We start from the raw sequence: 17,983 nt of genomic DNA on the forward strand, positions 1-17,983 counted from the left end.
CTCAATAAAGCCCCGCTGCATATGTGTGTGAGTGTATGGCAGATGAACCTTCTTTAGTCATCCTGCGTCGAAGTTCTTGCTGTAGTCGGCCCTGTGTGTCTTCCAATTCAAGCTCCTGAGCACTGAAACGGAAAGAAATTAATGACCTCTACTGGTCAAATATAGAAAGTGCATCACTAGTGACAAAATGGATGTTTTCCTGTTTCACAATCAAATGTGGTCACTTACAAGATCATGAGGTCAGACTCATATCGTACAAGTCTGTTCTTCTCCAAAACCAGTTCAAACCAGGATTGATAAAGTTGGCCATCATTTGTCTGATTGTCAGTTCCTTGGAGTGAGGATAAGGAAATATATTGAAGGGATTCAAAGAAGGTCGACAAAAGGATTTCAGATGACGCGTGCAGATAAGACGACATATTTTAGAAAACAGAGTGCTGACAGAATGTCAAATTAGATATTATTGTATGTCATTCAAAAAAATACTTTTTATTGTAATCAAATTTCAAACATACTAATGCAAGAACGCCCACACGACCATCACATTTCTACTTATTCTTCAGGGTATCTATTTTGGTTTGACTTTTCTATTCTTGCATATCTATTTAGCCGACTCTATGGGCATGTTTATGCATTTGACTGTACCTGTTTCTCCTCTTATAACCTTTTCTATAGCCACTCCTCTTTCCTCAAGGTCTCTTTGTTTTTCTCCAACCTCCTCCAGTTGTCGCTGAATTGCCTAAACGAATCAAAACCACACACAATGCATTCCCAGTAAAAAGGCGGCGATTAACATTCAGAATTGCTCAGACATTCCACACTCGCTAAGGACAAGTAGGTACAATTGGCAGCATTAAGAATCAATAGTACCTGAGCTCTATGCAACCTCTTTAATTGTTCTCGTTTGGCCTGCAGGGCCACAGTCTTTTCTTGCTTCTTTAGTCGTCTTTCTGCTGACACCTGTAATCAGAAGTATTAATTACTTCATAAAATGTACACAACTATAAAGAACACCAACACAGAGATGCGCAGTACAGAAAGTCTGCATACAAGTGTACGTACGCTTAAATTACTTGATTCACATTCCTCATCAGTTGAGCAGGGCTCCTCCAGACTCTGCTGACTGGAAGCTAAATAAAAGGAAAATGCTGACAATGTTGACATGAAAATCCAGTCTTCTATGTGTCACGAAAACATTTATATAAAGAAAGGACAACCAAAGGCAATTTAAAAATTGCTATACAATAAATGCGATACACTTTTCATCAATTTTTAAATGCACATTCTCACCTACAACATACACTCGCTAATAAGGTCCAGAGGTGAATCCTGAATGATTCAAATCATTATCTGTACCTAAACAACAGCTTAAAAAAACAGCACCACTCTTTGATTTAACCAACAATATGTACCGCAGTATCGTCAAAAATATATGCCATATATTCCAGACTAGAAGTAACACTTTTTTTTTCCATCGATTGGGTGGTCCTGGGATTTATACATGAAAAAGAAACGTAATTTCATAGACAGCCACGAGAGGGCACTATTCTCTTGCACCTATGTCTCCTACCCCTGACTAAGACAACTGAGAACGACTGAATACAAATGCCCCTCAAGAGAATCATATTCTGCGGACTACAAAGCTGCAAAGTAGTGAAATTTGCAGATGTAAGTGGTAATAGATGGCCACAGTTAGCCACTTTCTTGGTGCTTCCGTTTCTTGCAACGCAACTGCCTCTTTTTCAGAGCCCGGACAGCTGTGTCCCAAAAAAACACTCAAATGAATAATGAACACTTTTTTTGTTCATATTATTTTTCGTGGAACTAAATAATCTTCATTGTGTTAGCAACTTATACCAATTCAGCCCGTTCTTTATTCTATTATTAACCTTATAACTTGCCTACCAAGATGAAATGCCTGTTTTTGATCAAGTATATTATAAATGAAAAATAAAATGCAACCTATACTACAGTGTGACTTATGTATGTTTTTTTTCCACTTTTTGGGCTGGTTTGACTTTGACTCATTTTGTATTGTGTATATTCGCAGCACTTTACTTTTTCCATAATTTATGTTACAGGCTTCCTACAATTTGTCCTAAACGAATGTGTGTGTTTTTTTTTTTTAATAACTTCACACATCATCCCATATGACCAATAAAATTAAATAAAACAATGAAACTCATGTGCATAAGGTAATTCCACAGGCCTTTCTTTGAATCACTACATTTTGTTGAGTTTCATCTGGTTTCCACTGATCATTGTTGACTGGAAATGCAATAAAAGTACCAAATCAAAGAAACTGGCTCTCGCCCTCTGAAACAGACAGATGACCCATCAGGACTCTTCCTCGAGCTAGCCACCCGTCTAAACTGAGCAGTCAGGCCTGTATGGTGGTGGCATGGCCAGACAGAAGCCAATCCTCAGAAAAATACACATGGAGGCCTGCCCTGAGTTTATCCAAACTCATCCAAAGGACTCTTGGACCAGCAGAAACACAAATCTCTCATCCATTGTGAAAGATTGAACTCTTTGGTATGAATGCCAGACAACGTGTGTGGAGAAAACCAGATACAGCTCATCGCCTGGCTGAAATTGTTCAGACACCTGAAGTATGGTGGTGCGGGGATGTTTCTCACTGGCAGGAACCAGGAAACGATTCAGGATCGAGGGAAAGATAAATACTGAATGTACAGTATATTCTGGAAGAAAACAATCTCCAGTGTTCGTTCTCGGGACCTCAGATTGGTGTGATTGTTCATCTTTCAGCTAGACAACAACCCCAAGCACAAAGCCAAAATAGAGGCATGAACGAGACAAAGGCTATTCTGAATACGATTGAACATTGTTTAGAGAGATCTAAGAATTGCTGTGCATCAACAGGGCTCACTATTGGATGGAATTGCTGCCAAGTGCATCAACAACGTACTGTGCAAAGGATGTGAAAACTTGTAGCTTACATACATGTGATTTCTTAGCTCTTAATTTTTTTTAAATAAATCCGCAAAATCCACCCCACTCCAATTTCCATAATTATATGGTGTTGAGTAAAATTTTGAAGAACAATTAATTTATTAAATTCTGAAATGCAGCTATAATAAATTAGGACCGTGTAATTAAATGAAATTTAATTACGATTATTGCACTCAACAATTGCAAAATAGGTAGAATCGTAAAAAAAATCATACGTTCAATGTTAATACTGTAGTGAGTATACTTGAGCTCAATATTTGAGCGTTCTATTGAAATAGGTTATTTCAATGGGAATTTATAAGTGGATAGCAAGTAAACTCCAATGGACGGTTTCTTTATATTAGGAAACCGTACTCAAATTTATACGTATGCACCTTTTTATTTTAAGATAAAATAAATTGGTTTTAATATTGTTCCTTTTATATTTAATTTTTTCCTTTGTAAAAAAATGTTTGAATAATAGTGCTGCCAATTCTTAGTAAAATAACCATGATTATCTTTTTTATCCTTGATAAACTTTTGCTTTCTTAAAGGGACCTAGTGTTGGGAGGAGAATTTGTTTCTTTGTGTTTGTGAAAAAGGTTTTACTTCAAGGCTAGAAAGCAAGCAAGCAGGTTCCCATGGCAATTTGTGAGTCAAAATGCTCTTTTCACGCTCACACAAATACAATGAAAAGCAAAACTGCAAAATGGGTGTTTAAGAGGCAAACAACTCACTCACATCACCGACGTGCAGGAAGCAGATATTTGGTTTACAGCATGGGAAGATGAAGAAAAATGGCAGAACATGGCAGAAGCCTGGGTGCATTTCAGATTGAAATGTAAAGTGAGCATCATGATGGAATCGCTAAAACAGGGACCTTGCTCCCGCTAAACATGCCCAGTAGGTGGACCCAAAACAAGGGAAAATCAACACTTTTGGTAAAGAATATATGTAAAAAAACAAAACTAAAAAACAAACCTCAACTTTGAGACTGTTTGTCATTTTAGTGTTGCAAATATCTCCAAAATGTTGAAAGGCCAAAACAATTAAAAGTAAAAACACAGTGAAAAGAACCACCCCAGTCACACATTTTTAGCTCAACACAAGTTTCGCATCCAGACAGATTCCTTAATTATCTCAGGTTTGACAAATCACTAGACTGACCTTTGTTTCTCAGGTTGGTAAGGATCATCCTGATTTCCTTTTGGAGCTCATGGTCCTTCCTGTCAGTCTCTGAAGACTGCCTCTTCCTGAGCCTCAAGGAGGAGAAAAGGGTAACCTTCCTGTTGGGCAGTGACGAAACGTCGTCATAGAAGACCCTTCCAGAGTCTCTGCGGCCCTTCAAGGAGACTTGCTCCAGCAGAGACGGCAGGTCTGCAACGGCCTCGTGGTTTCTAGATTTCTTCTCTTTGGATAACTCCGGTTCAGCAGAGTTCAAATTCAACTCTCCCTCCGACATAGGCCTGCGTCTGCGTTGGCCGTCATGTCTGGGCCTCCTGACCAAATGGAAAGGTAAAATCAAACACAGTGTGAAACACAGTGTATCTGATATTCATCTCCGAAATAATACGGATAATCACGTCATCAAACATTTGAAGGAGAGACTTGACAAGAAGGGTTCCAGTACAATCTGCATTAAATACAAGAGCAGCACTGAAGTGGGGCATATAATTCTGTCTTTACAAACATTATGGGGGCTGTGTTGGAGCTGCTGGAAGAATTGGTCACACTAAATGTCCTCCTGAAGGCGTTGGCAATAAGCTGGAATGCTGAGAGGGAAGAGGCAGAAGCAAATTGGCTTTCAGTTAGTTCTCCATGCTGGCCGGAGACTGCCTGAGGCTTATCTGCTTCTCGCTCTGCTTGGACCTGATAAAACATCAGAGGGGAACGGGTAAACACAGGTCATAATGAGGTGAAATTAATTTCTCTTTATTATTGCTTGACTATTAGCATTATAAAAGGAGATAGAGATAGAGCGAGAGCGAGAGAGAGAGATAGTGATGTCTCAACCTGGCGACGCTTTTCGGTCTTGGCATCTGTAGTAATTGAAGTTTCCTCTGGTGTGCCCACCATATCCCAGCTCAAAAGTCTCTCTTTGTCACCAAGAGATAAAATCAAGCGTTTCTTTGGGCTGGTCAAATTGCACGTTGTGTGCTTTGAATGCTCCCTGCTCTTCTCACCTCCCTTTGTGGAATGTCTCGGATCACCACATGTCTCGACTTTAGACATCTGAGTGAAGAAAACCAAATTACTATTTCTTAATAAAATACCTAACACATTTGACAACATGGAGGGGAGGGGGGGGGGGGGTTGGGGTAGAAAAAAATAATCCGTAAATGTACCGTTTCTTTTTCAGTCGACTCGATCTCCTCAAAGTCCGAGTCTGCTTCAGGAACAGTCTCCGGACCTTCTTTGTCCCGTGGCCAGCTTCGTTTGAAGTTTTTGACAAATATCAAGGGGAACGCTGGAAGGGGGAGGATGATGATGAGAAAATAATGTTTACGAACAAAGTGATTGCTTAATGGGAAAACTATCATCAGTAACAAAATGCATAGATTATGGGGATTCAGTTCTCTGGTTGGATTGACCAATAATTATACTTTTTTTTCTCAATTCGGGCATTTGTTGATTTTCATTTATCCATTTCAATTTGACCATAGTTAAAGACGAACACGAAAGATGCATTTAAAAGCCAGGAAAGTTGAGCTACGGAGAAGTATACTCACATGCTCTGATTCTTTTTTTCCAGCAATTATTGTGTTTGGTCTTACAGTGATCTGCACAAATTTGGGGGAAAACAAGAGACAAAAAGACAACATCGCGTACTGACTTTTGAAAGGTATGGCGAGACAGCCCTGCTTGATCCATTCATCATTAAGAAAAAAAATAAAGACACCTTTTCAAAGACAATAAACCTGAGTAAAATGTTACCACTTAACCATTGTTGGGTGGAAAAAAGAGAGCTGGTTAGCCATATGGAGATCACAATACTGATCCAAGCACAAAAGAAGACAATTTACTCCAACACCTCAGGCAGTAAGAAGCAAAATGGATTGTTATCCTGGTGAAGACCGTGTTCTAACAGCTGTTCACTCTCATTAGATTGTGCAAGCGTTCATGTATTGGACTGAAAAGCATCCTGACCTTCAGCACCCTTTGCCTCTGTGACATCTTGCGCAGCAGGCTTTTCTATGCTGGGCGCATCAAAGGTTTCCACAGCCATGTCTGTTTCTCCAGGATCATCTATCAGACATGTATCGGCATGCTGTGAATGCATGTTAGATGCCCTGTCTGGAAATTAAAAACAACAACAACATTAATTGGGTATGGTGTATGAACTGACATTCAAGTTTAAATAGTACAGTAACGAACAAACGTACATCAAATAACGTGTACTGTTTTAGGCTTGACAACAAAAAGTCTTAATAAAAGGTGGGAAAAGAAAATACATTTCTACAAGTCTAATGTTGACTAAAGCTCTTTGCCAACTTCTCTGACACGATCACGGCACACCATGGTTACAACACAACACATTGCAATAGAGTACCATACTCACATTAGACGATGTCAACATTATATAGGATTTTTCCAAAGACGTGTCCTTTTAATCATTGAGAAAACAAATAAAGAAAAGCAAAACCAAGAATGGAAAGGATGAGGCCAATTGCTTTATTTTTGGTATACGGTATGCTTGAGTAGATGGAAACATTTGAGTTTGACATGGAAATGTGATGGGGGGGAAAAAGTAACTTTCATTTTAAGGTTCTTACATCTGCATTTGAAACGCAACTTGTAGAATAATATAAGCAGTCATTGCAACAAAGGACCCAAGTTTAAGGTGATCTTAAGTTCTGGAACAAATGAGACTGCACAAACTCAAAAGCTCGGGTTGCCAATATTTTGTGTGTAATAACTGCATTAAGCTTGAGACAGTTAAAAGTGATGCAATTTCTCTTTTGTGACACAGTGAGAGGCTTTCAAACTCAAATGTTTTCAGTCTACATGGTTAATAAAATGGCCCAGTAATTTTGGAGGGGAGTGGACTTACTGTTCGAGTTTGGTGTTCCCATTTCGATTGGCTACAGGTTTGTAAGATGCAACTGATAAGAGTCAGATGTGAAGTGTTGAGAGAATGTGAAGGGACATCACCACCCAAAGAAAAAGAAAAGTCCAGTAGAGGTTGATGGGCGACGGGGTTCACTTCAGCTTTGCTCAGGTATCAAATTAAATCGGGTTCAGTCCAATTGATGGCCTTTCACTGTACTGCGCTCATTTTCTTTTCTGTCTTTTCAGAGCTCGGACTGACAACAAAAACTATGTCAAGTAGGTGATGTTAGGTCAGCTACAGGAAGCATAAAGGCACACAGAGGATTTTCTTGACAAATGAGTATGAATGCAATTGTTAATTGTGTGGTTAATAGATATGGAAATGATTGGGTTTTTCTTCATATAAATGGAATAAAATTTATTTTCTACTCCAATTTCAAGTTACGTAATGCAAACCAATTTAGCTGACAATAAAGCACAGAACAATTAGGTTATCAATCGGATTTATTTTTAGTTATATTTACATTGCATAAATATAATGGATTATGCATTCTTTACAGTGATTCTGAATGAGGAAATGGAAAAAAAAGGCTGGTAGACTTTATCGAGATCTATACCGACAGAAACGCAGCAATTAATATTAATGGGATATAGAAAGTGAACACACCTTGTTAAGAAAAAATGTGTTGTTTTTCTTCAATTAAAAAAAATAGATGCAGATACTTTTGAAACCAGAACTTGTAAAAATTCAACTGAAAAAGAGCACAAATATAAGACTTGAAATGTACACTCAGATAAGCGCATAAAACAGCCTAAAACAAATCCTCACCCTTTGCTTTAATTACAGCAATTTTCTGAAGTACACGTCCGTCAATATCTGCTCATTAACCCTCGTAAGACTAAATACTGCGATTATAGAAAAAGTGATTTAAAATATGAGTTTCTGCATGGAATATTTACTTTTCACTAACTAACACGTTTGTGGGCCAAATATATTTTTAAAAAAGCTAAACAAGTGTGTGTTCATTTTGTATATTCATTGTCCACAGAGCATCTTAAACGTCTCATGCTGTGTGTGTGTGTGGGGGGGGGGCAGCTATTGGGCAGCTTATCTCTTGTGCAAATTCTAGCAGGTACATGAGAGAGATCTGCAGAGGGATTCTGAAGGGGGGAGGTCTTCTTCTGTAACAGAGGGAACCACACACAGATGTGGACACACCTGTTACTGTCAAACTAGCCTTAAGAGAAGGACGGTTGACAATGATGCATCAACTGAGGCAGGCGGATAGTGTGCCAGGATTAGGAAGTTAGTGAGGAACTGCCAAGCGCAAGGGTTACAAGGGTCACATTGATGTTATGACTGCCATGGAACACAAACAGTGACAATGCCATGGATATGTGCTATAAAATGTTTTGTCTGCGAATTACAATTATTAGAGTAGAAAGAATTGAAGCAGTCCGCATATTGCATCATGGCCAGTAGTGTATTAGAAGAAATTCTAACAGACAATGGCCAATTGTCAACCTCAAACGCAGGTTGGGCTGTGTTGCAAATGTTAAACAGAACAAAATGAAGTGAATAAATGAAGGAAAACCATAAGAAAAATAGTTCAGAAAAGAGTGTTGGGGGCAGAGAAGATTGAAGTGCAGAGAAACAGATGAAAAAACAATTGGATTTCAACAAAGACAAACCAGAAGAATTGAATCAAACTGTCGAAATTTTCAAGGGGAAAATATATAAATATTTGGAGTTACAAAAGAACATTTTTGTTGGCCTTGGGCAAAATAATAAAAAGTAAAAACAAAAAACGAAGCGCAAAATATATATACATATTGCGGTTTCACAAAGTTTCTTATCAGATAGATGAATATCTGTGGTGTCCCGGTGCAAATGTAGCAGATTTATATTTTGTAAGGAGTACATTGGTTTGAAACTCAAACGAAAAAGTGAAGTCAAACAACAAAACAATAAACAAATCAAACTAGTAAGGAAAACAAAACATTGGTTTGGCATTTCCATTGCAGTCATAGTGCAGCAAGCAAAGTGCCGCATCAACAGCCATGAGGAATTCCTGTGTATTCAACTCCTACAGGTTATTCAAAAGCATCCAACATATTCTGAAAGTTAGATTCAGGAGCACGTTCCAGGTTATTCGCGAGATGGAATTCAATGCTGCATTAACGAAAGTTAGACTCCTTTCAAACAGTTCCACTCAGTTGCACATTGTGCTCATTTGTGATTCAAGATCAACAGTGCTAGGCAATCATCCACACTTGTATAGCTACGTTTATAGTCGAAGCAGCCTTGAGCGAGCAAACTTGCATTCAGCTCTTTTACAACAACCATGCAGAATAACTGTGGCGTATCACAGTAGGCTTCAAACGGCATCAAGTTGCATAAAACTAAGAAAAAGAATAGAAACTAGTCAGGTGATGTATACTACTGTATACTGTGACTACGGAAATCCCCTTGGCATTCAAAAACATATCCAATAGGGCACTTTGGAATGCAGATATTAAAGATAGTTTTAGACGACGGGGAGTAAATGGAGCACGCTTATGTGAGATAGAGCCCCTGACAACTTCCTCAGCTCAGTGTATGTGAGCTAGCTGAGTCTCCTGGCAGATCTGTCCAAGCACCTCGTGCATAGCGCAGAGTAGAGAACAGCCCATGCTCAGCAACTCATAAAGGAACACATAGTCATGTGAGTAGCTTGTGACATGGGTACCCACGGCTCCGAAAGACTCACACACACGACTCAAAAGATGTCCAGGAATCACACACACAGCCTGGCCGGCATGCCTCGGCCAACTGAGGCCTCGCCAAAGCAAGGAAACCAGGGTACCTGCTGGTTGCGTGTGGATGCCGCTTGTCACTGGGTTTCTCCCCTTCTCTAGCACCAAGGCTGTGACGCGGCTGTGGTTCTCCTGCACAAATCAATCACACGGGAAGAAGAATAACATGTGTACACTCCGAGCAATTGATTGAAATTATTGTGGATGTTTAATGTTACAGTAGTATTTACCTTTCTTTTCCTGAAGTGTGTACTAGACTGGTATTGGGTATAATGCATTTTACAGTAGAACTTTGCTGGAAGAAGAATAAAAATAATTACAACTGGAAGTATTTCACAACAAAGGCAATCATTTCAATTAAATGGTTAAAGTGATTAAATGGCACACACATTGATTGTGACTCAAGCATACCCTCATAAGAGTTGAAAGTGTGGCCGCCCAGTCGGAGGGTGCAGTTGCAGACGTCACAGCGGAAACATTCTCGGTGGAAGAAGTAACCTTCAGCACTCAGTCGCTCCATTACGTATACCCGCTTAGAGCAGAAGTGACAGATATCGCTGCCACCAAGTCCACAGTGGAATTCCTTACGTCCCACACACTGAGAAAAGACATGGGCAAGGTTAAAGTGACTTTTTGGACATGACTTTTGTTTTATTCCAACAAACACCTAATAAGAATATTGCAGAAATTAACACAAATAATAGGAACATCCACTTTTTTCATGAACTTTCCACCAGTGGAACAAAAATACCTTCCTATATGTATGGATATCCCTGGAAAAATCTGAATCTGTAAAGCAACGGTTGAGTCAAAACTCAATTCGTTAAAAGAAAAGGGTTGTTAACTTCAAATTAACCAACAGAACATGGTTGATCACGCCACAACAACAAAGCCAGCATTCAAGTTGCACCAAACTGTCATAATCGTGAAATGAATGGCAATAGCTGAAAGATGGGTTAATTGGAAGGAAGCAAGGAAGGAAGGACACCTTCAAGACAAGGACTCCAGCAGTCAATTTCCAAATTTCTATTTGCATGTGATGTACAGCATTGTCCTAGTATACTATGACATCCAGTACAAAAAATGTTAACATTCTGCCTTTCCAAAGATAATAATGCTCAGTTTTGATTAACACTGCCATATTCATTTCACAATTGTTAATTATTGTGGTTGAAGTTTGCAGCCATGCAGACCTGCACAGCATAATATTGGCAGCTGTTATATTTTGAGCATCTTAAGAAGTTAAATGATTTATGCAAAGTATCAGTGCAAACTACAAATGGGTCATTTTTAATTCTAACGCTAGAAAAGGAACTCTGGCATGTCATTTGAGCTATCAGGGATTGCGCTCAATGATGCCTTAAAGTGTACTCGTGTTAAGTGTCATTCTACTGTCCTGTTTTTATCACAATGCATCAAAATGTTATCCAATTCGCACCTGACCAGTAGACAAATGAAAAAAAAAGGAAACAAGTATTGTATGGAAGTATTGTAAGACTTGACTTGACAGGATATCCGTGGATGAGGAGGTGTTGGGAATTTTTTTCTCAAGCCCAGCTGCAAAACCAAGACACCGTCACCCATGTTAAGCGAGCAGGAAGCTGGCATCAGAGCTAAACACTGCATAGAAGATGCCAATTTTATTTAGTTATATATGACAGCATGCACAATCTTTTGTATTTTGCTAATTTAGTAGCTTTTCCAACAAACGGCAGAAAAGGCCATGAAGTAGACTGTTCGATTCGGTGCTGCAATATCAAAACACACATCTCACCATATTGGCACTGGGCCTGTGATCTGTCTCATAGAGGATGGCTAGTATTTGGGCTTTAGCATCTATGGTTGATGACACCTTTCCAACAGTACGCTAATACCGACACCAACAGAAAGGAAAGGACAACAGAGGGAAGCAGAACATTCACACACAAAAGTCAGAAAGTGAAGAGATGGCAAATGTCCTTTCCCTTAACAAACCTGGATTTAGGCGAGGTTATTAACTAGTACCTCTTTAATGTAGCTTGGAGGTCCCATTGGACAACTCTCTGAGCGAATGACTGATTTTCGAACCATTCCTTTAGGGTCGTCAAGACCATAACTTCCATCGCACTAAGACATACAGCAAAGGGAAAAGCACCCTGTTAAAAACAGTGTCATTGTGCTGAACCCAAGTAAATGTTTGTCATTTAAGCATGCATAAGGTTGCTCCATGCCATGCGTGCTGCTATCATGTCAGGCTATTGGCACACATCTGTTACCTTTGCATTTACATATTTGTGGCTCTCTGATGTTTCATGAGAAGTGTTGTGGATTTGTTCGGTTTCAAGACTGCCCTTAGGCCTGTAATCTGTCCCTGTGTTTTCCTTTGAGAGTGCAAAAACTGGACCTGAAGAGAAGCTGATTTCAGGTAGCACAGATGTGGCATCCTGGCTTCCGTCAGGAGCAGATATTTCAGCGGGGACATTGTTGTTACTAGACAAGGAATCCACGTGACAAGATTGCTGTGTACTTTCAGAATCAGCACAAAACGAGGGAAAGGGGGATTCTTTCTTGTCCTTGTGGTGAAGAGGGTCACAGAAACCAGCCTGGGCAGTGGGGTCAGGGAGAGGGTGGACCACAGGGTAGATTTTATTGCCTTGAGGCGGAGAAATAGGAGGGATAGAGGTAGATAGTTCAACCTAGAGAAGAGTCAAAAATTAAAGCGGGAGCAGGATAAGGACAACAAGAAACCAAGATATCGCTAGCGTCAGACAGAATCCTAAAAACTAAAATCATCACTTTTCAGGAGTCCAGAAAAACACAACACTTTTTAAACAATTAACATTGCATTGCCAGAGAGAGCAAGTTATTTTCAACAAAGATTTGGGTAAAAATTCATAAACACCCATGTGTAATAATAATACTAATAATACTACTACACCTACTACTACTAATAATAAATGATTTGGAAGCGCCTTTCAGGACACTCAAGGACGCTGCACAGAGTAAAATACAAAGTAAAAACACAAATATCTGGATTTAGAGAGAGTAGTTAAGGTGGATGGGTTTTGAGTTTAGTTTTTAAAAAAAAATGACCAATGACTAATATATATATATATATATATATATATATATATATATATATATATATATATATATATATATATATATATATATATATATATATATATATATATATATATATATATATATATATATAAAACATGAAATTTACCCTGCTGAAATATAAGTGGTTTCTGCCCAACGCCAGCGATAAATAAACTCAATAATGAGCAGAACCTGAGCTTGAGGGACAGTTGAAAAGTGAACGGGAGGTGGTTTGTTGGAGCCAGTAAATAAGGATGAAAGGAGGATGGCTCTTTCCTTTATAGTCTTTTGTGCAAACTGTCTAGTAGACAGCCTCTCAGTTTTATTCTGCAGGGTGGACCAACAAGAGGCAGGAATGATTGAGAAAAATGGAACTACACCAATATATTTAATATGAAGAAGCAAACAATATGGAATGCAATTATTAAATGCAGCTGTGTGCTTTCATTAAATGCCAATATACCCATGTGTTCACCTGATGCATTTCCTCCTCTGACCTTGGTGAGGAAAGATCAGTGTCCAACAGAGAAGAGGCAGAATAATGGCTGACTTGAGCAACTGGAGAAGGGCATTCTGTGTCGTGCAGTTCAGGACTTGGCGAGCTCAATGGGCTATTGGTGTGTGAGGGTGAAGGAGAGCGACTGCCGGTTATAGAGTAAGAAGCACGATTGTCCAGTAAACGAAGGTAGATGGAAGGCTGAGGAGATTGAAACAAAGATGCAGGGAGCCACAGGAAATACGTAGAGAGTGATAACTACACCTCTGTGGTAAGAATAGCAAGTGGTGAGCAGCAAGAGATACAATTTGTGGAGCATACCTGCCACTTGGGTTGTGGGGGGCGCAGAGAAGGAGGAGGGGGAGCATCCTTTGGCTTTGCAAAGCGGGGATTTTCACCCTCCTCCTCCTCCACCTCATTTGAGAGAGGAACTGGGGTGGAGGAAGGTAAATGAGGTGAAGAAAAAGGTGGGATAGGAACATCATCCTCAAGCTGATTATAGAAGGAATGGAAAAAGCAAGTACAAATAAATTGAAATGAAAAAGGTGTCTGGAAATATCACTTGATAAAACCATCTGTGTGTATATATGACGAGGCGAGCCCATACAAACATAAGTCTATATAAAAACAGCAATCCCTCATTCATCGTGGTTAACGGGGACAATTCAACTTCACAAAAATAAATAAAGTTAAAAAAAAAAAAAAAAGATGAATGTATAATCCATGGGAAATGTCTCAGATGTCAATACAATTAATATTCATTTATATCCTACCTTGCCATGCATTTTCTCTGCCGAGTTCTCCTCGAATTTGGCCAGCAGCTGCGTTGCCATGGATCTGACCTTGTTCTCCCGCAGTTTCGACTCGTCACCAGCTGAGGGCGCACTGTGACAGGACAACTAACGCCCATTGCAGGACCCAAGGACCATGAGCCAGCAAGAGTGGAGTAGAGTTATAAATTAGACCAAATAACAGAAATGTATGATGGCTCATATTTCAGTCTTTTAATTATGATGAAATAATCTACCTACCTCTGTGAGGTAGTTGTTACCCTTACGTCGCCTCTTGAGAACAGAATCGTCGTCCATTTTTTTGTCATCCTGTGAGTGCAAGCACAAGACTCCTTCAAATTAAAAATGAATGAATTATCAATTTGTATTTTTCTTCCAATGTTCAGCCGGCAGACATCAGTAATCCATACAAATCAGAGATGGAAAATTTATTACATGGACACTCTTGACCATTGTGCTGGCTTTAGAGAATCTAATAAAATTCTGAGTACAAGAAGAGCAATGATGGGGCGCTGATTAATGAAAGGGCAAAGAGCCATTGAGGGGTAAGTAAAATAAAGCTCTTCACCCTCAGAGAAATGCATAAATTAATTCCATGAATATCAAGTCACAACGTTCACTTAGGAGAGTGTTACACAACCTTTGGTATCCTCTTCCTGGGCTGGCCAAGGTTGCTTTTTGCCGATTGTCTCTCACTATTTTTGTCTCTTTCTTTTGCTCCTGAAAAGGAGAAGCAAAGTTGGTTCATATTGCATTTACAATAGCTAAAGGTAAAGTGATTCAAATAGTAGGAACTACGTATACAATGAAGGTATGGGATGAAGAAAACGCACACACCCACACCTCCAACCAGTGGCGCATCTCTGTTTCATCTTCATCAGCAACCATATTTTCAATTAACTGTTATTTTAGGCCATTATCTCACTTACTTTGGTTGCATCAAACTCGGCTGGATTTACACAAGTCAATCAAGTTGAACAAAGTTAACTTGAACATTAGTAACATCAGCACCGACCAACAAATGATGCGTTAAAAATAAGTAAATAAAAAGAGATCATCTAATCCTAATAATCAACTCTTACTCTTCATTATAAAATAAAAATGCATTTTCATTGGAAACCAAAGTGAAGCAATTTGGTATTAATTGAGAAAATGTCACAAAACTAGTGAATGTTTTTTTTAATCTGACCTTTTTTATTTCCAGGCAAGATCTTGAAGGCTTCGTAAAATTTGGACAGATATAAAACCATTAGCAGCTTGTCTGGTTCAGCCCCGTCAACCACCTCCTTTCCAGTCGTCACTGGCTGAATGCCGAGGTGATGTTCAGCCACATCGAAGGCCAATTGATTGTTTGCTTCCACTTCATCCTCATGAAGTGACTCATAGTCACTGCGATAGACAAGACAAGACAATCACAGACATGAACTGAAACAACTAATTCCTGCTATTACTTATTTGTACATTTGAACATCACTACAGTCAGACATTTTAAAGTGCTAACGAGGCAACTACAGTACGCCTAAATGAATGTTAGAATTGCTGAATCTGATAAAAATCTTAGCCGTGGAAGAACACACCTTTTAGTTAAATCCACCACTTATCATGAGAGAAAGAGTAGTGGAACTTCTGACTGAGCGAACAGATGTGTTTTGGTGCCCAGTTGTGTTGTTACTGTACATTTATAATCAATACTCAGTTTCATAATATTAAAGAGTTTTGCCTCAGAAGATCACAAGTTAGTTGTAAAACTAACAGAAATACCACACCATTTTGGTGAAAAACACGCTGTTGTGAAAGAAAGCAAAAACGGAAAATCAATGATCAATGTATCAATTTTCGATACACATTGGACTGTTCACAATCCAATGGCCAGACGGAGACACGTCATGAAAAAGTATTTTTGCCACTTTCTTGAATATTTTGATATATTTCACATGCTAAAATATTTCATTCAGAAAAAAATAAAATAAAATGAGTATTATCGGTCAATAAGATACTTATATCCTGATGCACTTTTCAGCCATGTCGCCCAGACCTACACCCAACTGTTGTAAGAATTTTGCACAAGTTTGAGCTTTACTCTTTCATATGACATGTTGATGTGCAAAACTCGTCTGGAGCATTTCTGTGGTCAAATGTTGACCCCCTAGCTCAGAAGATATAGTTCTGATGAATGCAAGACACGCACTTTCATGCACATATACAGTTTCAAACTGTTTGTCATAATTGCAAGCGCCCCATCCAATACTATCTATTACCTACTACTGGATTTTCACTGCCATGTCAGGTCACTGCGATCTGCTGACTGCTTGCTATTGGGTGAAGCTCGTACAAAATTAAAAACTAAAGGTTGCACTCAAATGATGAAATTCACTTCCATTTGAGCTGAGAGATGCGCCTTCTTTGGATATTCTTATAAGGCAATTAAAAACATTTTTCAGTGGGCATTCCAGTAATCACTAACTGCATTTTTTTTATTGTATTGTATAGTTTTATTTTAACTATGTGTAGTACTTGGTGAGCCCTCCATATCAAATAGTGCTATATAAATAAATATTTATTTTTAAGTTGATCGGTTCCAGTACTTCAACACGTCTAAGATTGACATTCTTTTAAAAACACCATTTTCTGTTTGAAAATGTATTTATCCATTCTTGATATATATACTGGAAACTAGAACCTAACAGTGTTTATTTTGTCTCATATTCAACTTTTAACGTCAAAACTAAATGTCTTCAGTCCCAGGAATAATAAAGGAAATGGTGAGTGAATGCATTCTCACATGAGTTCAGGCCTCTGCTTATGTATGAGGGCACAAAGGGCGAGCCCACTCCTCCAGGAAGAAGTCAGGTTGGTGATGTTGACTCCTCTATAGCCACTAATCTGCCTCTGACACCATGTCAGAAGCCTGTCGGGGCGCACCTCAGACTCTGCATGAGAAGGAACATTATACACATTACTGAGCTTATAACATCAAGGCTCAAAATAAGCATGAACATTTTGCACCCCATCGGACACATTGAATAGCAGAAGAGAGAAACACAGAATCTCACAACTGTATTCCGTTTAATATACTGATCCTGAAACCCCAGTTGCTCCTGATGCTGTTTCATCTGTATGTATCAAAAGTAGAAAAGCACTAAACAAATGACCACCCATTTACTATGAAAATGCAAGAAAAGAAAAGTCATTGAACACCTGGTTCTTCAGTTACAAATAATATATTTCTTTTAAAAATAGCAACATTCCATTAATCAAATCAAAGGAATTCCAATGACCAGCAGGTTCTAATCGCATGTCTTCTACATTCTGACAAGAAAACACATTGAAAATGATTCTCCCCTGATATCACAAGCTATTGGTGTAATGTTTTGTCCATTACTACACATTCATAATCACAACATCACTTCAAAAAGACTCGAGATTTGACCCGTAAATATTTACGAGGTCTTTTACTCATTTCAAACATGGCAGCAAGTAGAAGTCTTCAGGTCATTAAACTAAGTAAATGAAAGCCGTTGAATATAAATAGTTGATATCAGCCTTCTCAGGATCACAGTGAAGCAGATCAGCACATACTGTATCTGTGGCGTGGGGTATCAATTTTACAATTATATGGTAATGTCATCAGGTTGTATAATCTGTGATGAGGTGTGTCATCCAGTAAAAAGGGAGCTAAAGTTTTACAACGATGTCCAGGCTCCAGAGAACTTCTAACTTGTAATGTGTTCAAAATTTATAGTTAGATGCTGTGTTTGTTTAGTTTCAAAATTGCCAAAATAGATTTGTGGCTTGAATTAATACTGAGAAGTGT

At 38.8% G+C, this 17,983-nt stretch overlaps 1 protein-coding gene across 6 annotated transcripts in view; it reads right to left on the reverse strand.

Moving 5' to 3' along the window:
* The window catches only part of LOC148335514 (F-actin-monooxygenase mical2b-like), a 61,141-nt gene that overhangs the window by 1,396 nt on the left and 41,762 nt on the right, over positions 1–17,983 (reverse strand). For 3 of the 6 annotated variants that reach the window (XM_088297893.1, XM_088297891.1, XM_088297892.1), the window contains 25 exons: positions 16,952–17,099; positions 15,359–15,558; positions 14,810–14,889; positions 14,410–14,478; positions 14,152–14,277; positions 13,700–13,870; positions 13,358–13,579; positions 13,075–13,209; positions 12,054–12,473; positions 11,803–11,904; positions 11,573–11,665; positions 10,210–10,396; positions 10,029–10,093; positions 9,849–9,930; positions 6,100–6,246; positions 5,682–5,732; positions 5,298–5,419; positions 4,966–5,184; positions 4,643–4,821; positions 4,120–4,451; positions 1,063–1,130; positions 871–960; positions 646–739; positions 229–331; positions 49–122 (listed from right to left, as the gene is read on the reverse strand). In XM_088297893.1, coding sequence (XP_088154019.1) covers positions 49–122; positions 229–331; positions 646–739; positions 871–960; positions 1,063–1,130; positions 4,120–4,451; positions 4,643–4,821; positions 4,966–5,184; positions 5,298–5,419; positions 5,682–5,732; positions 6,100–6,246; positions 9,849–9,930; positions 10,029–10,093; positions 10,210–10,396; positions 11,573–11,665; positions 11,803–11,904; positions 12,054–12,473; positions 13,075–13,209; positions 13,358–13,579; positions 13,700–13,870; positions 14,152–14,277; positions 14,410–14,478; positions 14,810–14,889; positions 15,359–15,558; positions 16,952–17,099 — 3,579 coding nt within the window. The remainder of the gene's footprint in view (positions 1–48; positions 123–228; positions 332–645; positions 740–870; positions 961–1,062; positions 1,131–4,119; positions 4,452–4,642; positions 4,822–4,965; positions 5,185–5,297; positions 5,420–5,681; positions 5,733–6,099; positions 6,247–9,848; positions 9,931–10,028; positions 10,094–10,209; positions 10,397–11,572; positions 11,666–11,802; positions 11,905–12,053; positions 12,474–13,074; positions 13,210–13,357; positions 13,580–13,699; positions 13,871–14,151; positions 14,278–14,409; positions 14,479–14,809; positions 14,890–15,358; positions 15,559–16,951; positions 17,100–17,983) is intronic. The other 3 variants (XM_088297894.1, XM_088297895.1, XM_088297896.1) reach the window with 3 other exon arrangements.

The sequence above is a fragment of the Idiotropiscis lumnitzeri genome, chromosome 6, assembly GCF_059441095.1.
Source record: "Idiotropiscis lumnitzeri isolate Australia: NSW breed Sydney's pygmy pipehorse chromosome 6, RoL_Ilum_1.0, whole genome shotgun sequence".
NCBI classification, from domain to species: Eukaryota; Metazoa; Chordata; class Actinopteri; order Syngnathiformes; family Syngnathidae; genus Idiotropiscis; species Idiotropiscis lumnitzeri.